At 49.2% G+C, this 8556-nt stretch overlaps 1 protein-coding gene across 1 annotated transcript; it reads right to left on the reverse strand.

The window, feature by feature from the left end:
* Nucleotides 1-2824: 2824 nt before the first annotated feature.
* yipf5 (Yip1 domain family, member 5) lies at nt 2825-7648 on the reverse strand. Its single transcript, XM_067228952.1, has 6 exons — nt 7579-7648; nt 6904-7014; nt 6538-6710; nt 5846-5991; nt 4872-5053; nt 2825-4733 (listed from the first exon to the last, which is right to left on the reverse strand). The coding sequence occupies exons 2-6, from the start codon at nt 7002-7004 to the stop codon at nt 4571-4573; spliced, it is 765 nt and encodes a 254-aa protein (XP_067085053.1). The 5' UTR covers nt 7005-7014; nt 7579-7648; the 3' UTR covers nt 2825-4570.
* Nucleotides 7649-8556: the final 908 nt, after the last annotated feature.

The raw sequence follows: 8556 nt of genomic DNA on the forward strand, positions 1-8556 counted from the left end.
ATGCACTCTGCGACGCGTGCGTGCGAAAGTGTGCGTGTCTGGTGGGGGGGGGGGGACTCGGCTAGCTTCAACGCACACACAAACGTGAAATGATCCACCATGCGAGTGTGTCTTCACACTTGCGAATCACAAGACGAGGTCTGACAAACCGTCACCCGGTCGACCCTCCCGTCAGAACTTCTGACGAGCCTCCTTAGGAGGCCTGATTGGTGCTCGGAGCCAGTTCATCGAGTTCCAAATTGACCGAGGGGCCCATGCAACGAGGCCGCGACAATTAGCTTAATGAAGTGCAGAGGCAGCAGGAAATCACACTCAGTGCCCGAGTCAACGGTTGCCGAGTGAATATTCATGTGCTGTCGGGGCTCAGAGAGATGCACAAGTCCATGCGCATCTGAATACCAATGGCTGCATTTACACCCGGCGCTCCGCGCTCCCCTGGGCGAAGGCACACTCTGATTGGACTGATTTCGCGCATCGTTTTTAGAAACGCTCCTCGCGGACGCGACATCCGTTATTCCGGACGGCCGAGCGGATTATTCTTTTGATCGCAGGCCTTTATTGTGAAAAGGTATCAAATGAAATAGCCCTATTCTGCTTCTTTGCTTTGTGGGCACCCTCTGACTACTCTGTAAGGCGGTTGGGGTCAATGGAGATATACTTGGGAGTGTCTTACCAAGGTATCTGGCAAGCATTTATCATTCTGCCAGGGCAAACTTGTGACTCTTAATCCCCTCTCCCATACAATCAGGCCAGCATAAGGAGCATGATGGACCTTTCACAACAGATGAACTGTGCAAGTTTGAAGAGGGACAGCGTGCGTGACCTTCCACGACGGCAAAAGCAACTCGCGCACACACACACACACACACACTTCTCCGAAGTCCCATGTGACTCGGTAAATGTGTCATCTGAACAGTGAATAACAGAATCAGTCAAGGACGGGTCATATCTTAGCCTCAAACGGAAGGGAAGATATGCGGTAGAAGGAGGAGGATGACACCTTGTAACTCCCCCAACTGCCATTGGCACTGACATCAATGGGTTGCGCCAACCAAAATACAAACCACAGCCACCTTTTAATCCCGCTGACGAGAAAATTGAACACATTCTTTCAAGTTGAATCTCGAGCCTTTATGACATGACACATATCGTACTGTGCTCATACACGGACTGTTTGAATGTGGGCTCCTAAGACACCTCCGGTAAAAAAGAGTCTCCGAAAGTTTCCAGTGTTTCCCTCCATCGCTCACCATGGCGGAGAGAACACGTCAACAAAACACCGCTAGCTGCCCAGATGGATAGGGTATTATACAACGCTTAGATAGCATGGCCTACATACTCTCCTCAGCCAGCAAGGAGTGGAACGTCACGTCGACAGGGCCGTTCACGTCTCAACGCTGACATCTAGTGGTACACTTACAACCAAGCAAGGTTTCGAAGACTTGTTTTAAATCGTTTTTTTTTTTTTTACTACTACACAGCCCGAACGACAAAAACTCTCAAAATAACATCTGACTATGATATCGTGTATTATTAAGACCGTGCCTCGTGGCAATCGTTCTGAGATGTTTGCACAAGATGTTTCTTACGCCATCGTGACCTGAAACAACTCAATGACGCAAAGTGAAACTCGATTACATTTACATTTTACATTTAGTCATTTAGTAGACGCTCTTAACCAGAGCGACTTACAGTAAGTACAGGGACATTCCCCAAGGCAAGTAGGGTGAAGTGCCTTGCCCAAGGACACAACGTAATTTTGCACAGCCTGGAATCGAACCGGCAACCTTTTGATTAGTAGCCCGATTCCCTAACCGCTCAGCCATCTGATTCCCTCCCGATTACTCAGCAACAACAGAGGAGCACGACCTTGGACTCCTGCCCTGGTCCTCTTGGCTCCTGGTCGGGCACGCCCTGGATCACAGGGCTGAGCGCGGGGGCCCGGGGCCCAGGCCTGGTCCACGGGGAGGTGGGTCAAGACTTAGGGTCTGGGGGGGGGGGGGGGGTCAGGGAGCTGGAGGTGAGGGCTCGGGGGCCACCGAGGGCTGCCCAGGGCAACTCAAGAGGGCTGCGAAGGGGAGAAGAGAATGTGGGGTCCTGAGTAGATCCAGATGTTCGGACCTCTCAACCAACTCAGAACAGGCTGGAGTCAAATATGTAAGGGGGGTTTGGAAGGTATCATATGACAACAGAATGTTTTCTCTTTACTACAACCTCCTCACAACCTCCTCCCCCCACAACCTTCCGCTTCCTCTATGTGAGTGAAGGATGCTGTGAAACACACTTCCTGAAACATTCCTACAGCCAACCAGGAGCATACTGTTGCAGCAATAAATCACACTGCAGGGTTAGTGCTTCATACACGCGACAGCTGGCTGCATTTCATGTAAATAATGTCTTGAAATGCGAAACCTCTAAAAAGGGACACTTGGGTCCAGATTACAAACGCCTCATGTTTTCAGATACGACTCCCAAAGCTCATCTGTCGGACAAGCCGGTCCATCGGACGTCAGTTCGCTTCCACTCAACAAAATGGAGGATTATTTCTTGGGACGTGATGGTCCAAGCCGACCCCAGTGAAGCTCCACTGATGTGGAGAGAAGACCTGTCTGTCTGTCTGCCGGTCTGTCAGTTACTGTCAACTTCCTTATAGGCCCCACGAGCCGTCTGACCCACTTCCTGAATTAGGATCAGACCTAGGATTCGCCATCTGACTTCATTACAGCTGAGCATCTGTGCTTATTAATTGTTGTTCGTAAAAGTATTTGGGTGGAGTATGGGAGTATTGGTCATGTGACTTTCGCAATGACAATCAAACCAGGAGTTACGACATAAACGACCAATACTTTATTTCGATTGAGTGGCTAAGACGCCCATCCACAAGCATGCCTACCGGCCTCCGAATCGAGAAATTCCACATGACAGAAAAGAGTTGGACTTATTTCGATGTACAAAACAAATGATAACAATTGATATAAATACTTGGCCATCTTAAGGGTACTGTGCCTGCTGTTGTAAGTTGTCGGGAAATGCTAAGTGGTTCCTTAAGGACATGTTGGATTAAAAAAGCACTTCGCTTTCACATTTTGCATTATTCATGACTCCCAAAACGGAACATCTATGTGAGGATGTCTTGTACATGCTTTGTTCCGGTGGTCTAGCACACTAAACCATTGCACAAAGGGAGAAGTCACTGTCATAACCACAAACTTGTTATTATTATTCTCCCCAGAAAAAAAATTAAGTCAAGACTTCTGCGAAAATGTCAACCTTTAAGCAAAGCAAGTCTGGATTCATTGCGATCCTGCAATTTCAAGGAACCAATCAAATCGATCAACGCCGAAGCTTCTCTCTGTGCACTTCTACCACAGGTGTGGCAACACTTAAGTGAAACTCAACAGTAGCTCAGAAAGACGTCAGACGCGGCGTCGGGTTAAAGGTTTGGGTGAGCCGTGACAAGACCGGGACATGTGACAATGGTGACGTTGAGGCGAGCCGTCGAGTCGATTCAAATGCATGAGGAGATGAGGGGGAAAGAGAAGAAGGAAGAAAAAAGTTGTGTGATTGTGTGTTTACAGCTGTGGCAGCCAGCAGGCACTGTTTACTGACCAATGTTTACAATCACACAAGCTGGTAAACATGTTGCCAGGTAACGGGGACCCATTAAGACCCGGAGCTGATCTAGAGGAGCAGTGGATTCTGGGAGATGCAGTGTGTTTGCCATTGCCACACATTTCCCAGCTCTTAACAGGTTAATCACATGATGCATCAATAAAAACAGTTCTGTTATATGCGGGGGGGGGGGGGGGGGGTCAAATGGAGTGGACGCAATTCCAAGATTAATTAACCCACTTTGTTCCCATGGGCGACAAAAGATAGTGAGACTGTGCTTTATAGGTTACCCACTTGTTTTCAAGTCTCCAACCTCTCATTCAATCTGCTTCTGTTTTTGAAGGTGAGAAACGGTCCCTGCGCAAAACCATTTTTCTCCGAAGGCCTCGAAGCTCAAACGTATCTCAGGGAGAGAGAAAAAGAAACCGAAAACATATCACAGACAGCACAGAGGACAAGTCGCTCCTACACTGAATAAGGGGGTCGAGTGTGCCACGGTTCATGGATGGGTCCTCCGTCCTGGAGAGCGTGGCGGGGGTGGGGGTGGGGGGGCGACGCCGGGTGGAAAACGTGCCGTGCGGAGCCTCCCTCCCTCGTCCTGCAGTTCTGTTGGTTTTGCCGAGGTGCCGCCCGGCGTCCGAGTCTGTTCTGTCCGTGCGTCCCGATACTCTACTCCTGCATCCAACGTGCACGTGTTCACCCCCCCTCCCCCCTCCCCTCTCTCAACTCATCTGATTGGTGTGGAAGCCAAGCAACGGGCTTGGAGGTCGTTTCAAGCGTCCGACTGGCGTTTTCACACCGATCCTTTGGCGTTTCAACCCATGGGAGGGGGGGAGGGGGTGAGTGAAGGAGTGCACACTGGGGCTGGGGGGCCGGGGGAGAGGGCAGCAGGGGTGGGGAGTGGGGGGTAGAGGCTTGGGACTCGGGGACAGAGGGAGAGGGGGCGCGTGGTGACCCTTCAGAAGACGGAGATGAGGGCGAACACGCCGTACAGGAGGGCGCAGGGGTACGCCACCAGCACCTGCTGGCCGTCCATAGCCAGGGCCGAGATGAAGATCTTGGAGGCGGAGAAACTGCACCAGCCGATGATCGCGGCCGTGATGACGATCCCCATCATGCCTCTGGAAAGAGAGAGAGAGGAGAAAAACAAAACCAAAAAAAAAACAACGACGGTTAATCGAACCCGGGAGAAAGCGGGGGGAGAATGTCAGCGACCCCGGGATGACGGGACGGGGGATGGGCGCGCCACGCATACGTACTGCAAGGAGATGACCACGCCGAAGCTGGAGAGGAGGATCATGGGAAGCAGGCAGTAGCCCAGGACGCTGGCGACGCAGCCGAAGGACACCCCGGTCATGCTCATCAGGTTGAGCAGGCAGTACATGCCCAGGCAGCCGATGGCGCTGATCCCGTACACGTAGCCAAACTGGATCTTCCCTGTCTATGAGGGGGGAGAAACAGAGGAGAACATCAGCCAATCGCTACTACCGCTCCTTGTGCTCTAAAACGAGGGAACTGCGGAAGGACGCAATGTTTACGGGTCGAGACGACAGCTTGGTGATGCGTTTGGTCAAATACAGTCCCTGTATACGGGTTGTTTTATTTGGAGCCGTGGGTAGATTTGGTTACTTGGGCACTCCAGGGTCTCCCGCAGCACTTTTCAGTTAAGGCGGCCGCCTAAGCGACACACGCCCGCCGCCTTAACTACGTCGTAATTTTGTGATATCCGCCGTTGTCCTGTTTTCTCACTTCCATTCCAAACATGACTAATGCCAGCCTCCCTTCTCTGCAGAACTCATTGGAGGAAAAACTTTTGCCCCCCCCCCACCACTTTAACGGACACATTTTCTGGGGGAAACCCTCTGCACTTACTGTCGATACTTTTGATTTTCTGCTGCACTTAATGTATGCACTATCTGTCCGTCGTTAGAATAAAAGTGTCTATTCAATGTATGAATATGGATGTGTAGCACTGTGCAGAAGTCTTAGGAATCCAAGATTTTTCACTTCAATAGTGTTACATTTTGACCTCCTGTGTTTGAGCGGCAGAATAAAAGTGGCACGTTCGTTCCGTCTATGAATTTCACCGTTTCGTCACGTTTTTTGTTTTTTTTTGCATTACTTCTCGAAAACGTTTGAATCGTGCCTTTTGGCCCAGAGCTGGATCCGGACGCGCCGTGAACAGCGTGTGGACCGAGTGTTCCACGCAGACGACTCAGGAGACGGTAGTTACCAGCAGTAGCGTGGCCCCGAAGGCCAGGCAGAAGACCATGGGGCCGGCCAGGTCCGTCTCGTTCATGATGCTGCCGTCGGCCACCTTGAGCGGATGCAGCACGGTCAGCGTCTTCTGCCAGATGTGGTCAAAGTTGATGCCCAGCTCTGCCGCGAGCAAGCGAGGGGGGGAAACACAGGAAGCCACACGTCAACAAACGGAGATTTAACTGGAGGAGGCCATTTATAGACTAAGCAGCTTTGGCCCAGAGTGAGACAACACATATACACAGGGTTGTCGGGAGTTCAAGGATTGGCCCCCTCAATTAAACCAGGATTTAGCCTGGGTAAGAGCATCAAAAGCAGTCACTAGCCTAAACGGGCCGGACGGTTTTAGAACACGGCTTGTCGTTTTAGCATCTCATATCCTTTTTGCCTTCCCAAAAATCATAAGTAGGCTAATGTAGCTGTGTCATACACCACCGTATGAATCCTACCCAGGTTGGACCAAGTAAAAACTCAATTCACGTCAGCATAATTTTAATTTACCGGCCCGTTTAAATGAACACTTAACGGCCAGACTTACCCCTAAATATAAAACCATTTCAATGAGGTGACTTGAGGTGCACATTGACCTCTGTATTAAGAGGCTTATCGAGAGTTCTTTATCATTTCTCCCCAACACACCCACACAGACAACCAGGTGGTCCTTACCCTCCAGCAGAGGTGGTTCGTCCTCAAAGCTGCTGCTGTACATGGACTGTGTGGGGGTGGGGGTGAACGTGGGGGTGGGCTGGTATATCTGGCCCGTGTAGGGCTGTTGGGGAGTCATCACCCCTGCGGCAGCGTAGCCCATGGGCTGGGAATAGTCATACTGGCCATATTGCCTGACAGGACAGAACACGAACAGAAATATCTCACACAAGCATTGCGTCTTTGGAATGTGTACATGTAATTTAGCGCTGGGAGTAGTGAGAGCGAGATGCGATAAGCATTTTGGGGGTACTCTGCGGTCCACAGATATTTTGTGATGGTTGCGTTTTCGGAGCGAATAAGCTTGTTCGCTGAATTAGCACTTACTTGTTGTAGGGGTCTTCCGAGTTGCTATAGCCATATCCAGCTTGGCCTTGGTCGTCTACACTGTAACTTGACTGGTAGAACTCGTTGTCAAACGCTGACATTTCTCACCGTCTGAGAAAAACAGAATGCTTACTACAGTAGCAGTAACAATACAGTTGCCTCTAACTATCCCACAACAATTACAGTTGTTATTATTATGAGCTAGTTTTCTATCTCGCACTACCAGGTACCAAATTGTATCGGCACCTGGCCTTAAGCTAAGTAACGGTACTGTACGAGTAGTACAGTATACCAAGCTAGCAGCGGTAGGCTATTAGTTATACAATTATTTAGCCAGTGTCAACAAGGCAGAGGTAACTGGCTTTTTCTTGAACTAGTTGGCAATATTATCAGCTTAAGATCACAATAGCAAGTACTAAAGTTAACGTACTAGTGAATGCTAGCTAGCAAGCAGGCTAATTTGTACAAACATGGGGTCCGGTCGGCGAAGTTATCTAGCTGGCTAGCTGTTGAAGCGCAGATTATGGTAGGGTTAGCTAGCTTGCAAGCTAGCTAGCCTAGCTAGTTAAGAGTACATGTAACATAATGAACATGCGGTTTAAAAAAGACGAATCAGTTTTGAATTATACATATACAGTTCCATGCAAACTTATCGGACACCCTGTTAGTTATTACCTGGAATGTAACACAAGTTAACTCTGTACTATGCCAACTCCGTTGCTACGTGTCAAGAGAAAAATAGAACTGTATTTTCCGGAGGGTGCAACGTTGCATACGGGTGGGACAAAGGGACAAATTGGTATTTTACTTTGCGAAATAATAATCTAGCTCCCTCCTAAGGCAGTTTACAGCACTGTATGATACATTTTCTTACAGGCATTTCTAATAAAAACTGTATACTGTTATTCAATAATGTTACCGTTTTGAGGTGGATATTAATGTATTTTTATATTAATGTTTCCTGTTCCCTGAGGTGTAGGCATCTGTTGTGCCATTATTGCCACCGTTGCATTGTCACTATTGTCTCCCTCTTATAGTGCAGTTTTTTTCTGAATGGATCGATACTCAAAAAGCAACACAGGAACAACAGCATCAAAGCATATGGGTAGGAATACAAGCAGCCATGGTTTGATAAAAGATTTTCCCTTGGATAGGCAATGACAGACAATACTCAGGGTCAACGTAAAGTGATCAATTGCTCTGTTCAGGGGGATTTTGAGGGGGTAAAGTGAGCATGTGATTTGGGAGGAAAGGGAACCCCTGCAGACTGTGGGTGGATACATATTTGACGATGTGAGACACGGTGAATTAATGACCTGGAAGCAGGAGTTTGACAGGAGACGTTATACAGCAGAAAGATGACAATGTGGAGCCAGAGAAGGAGTATGAGAAGGAGGAAGAAAGAAAAGGCAGCGATATAGGGTAATACAATTGAAATGTGTTGATGACCTATCTGGATAGAGGTACTATTTAAAGGAAATGATGCATGCTCTCCCCTCTCTGTCCCCCCCTCCGCACATCCCCTGTGGTGTGGGGGGTTTGAGCTGTCAGCACCTGCCTGGTCGTCGGTCTGCCAACGCTGGACCTGTTCGTCAACAGGAAACCGGTCTCCATGACGGGCAACAGCGAGTTTCCCGGTCCCTTCCTACATCT

The sequence above is a fragment of the Osmerus mordax genome, chromosome 25 (genome assembly GCF_038355195.1).
Source record: "Osmerus mordax isolate fOsmMor3 chromosome 25, fOsmMor3.pri, whole genome shotgun sequence".
NCBI classification, from domain to species: domain Eukaryota; kingdom Metazoa; phylum Chordata; class Actinopteri; order Osmeriformes; family Osmeridae; genus Osmerus; species Osmerus mordax.

Coding starts and splice junctions, on each gene's coding strand:
- yipf5 (XM_067228952.1), bottom strand. CDS start 7,004: ATGTCAGCGTTTGACAACGAGTTCTACCAGTCAAGTTACAGTGTAGAC. Junction 6,711..6,903: donor TCGGAAGACCCCTACAACAA/GTAAGTGCTAAT, acceptor CTGTCCTGTCAG/GCAATATGGCCAGTATGACT. Junction 5,992..6,537: donor CGAACCACCTCTGCTGGAGG/GTAAGGACCACC, acceptor TGCTCGCGGCAG/AGCTGGGCATCAACTTTGAC.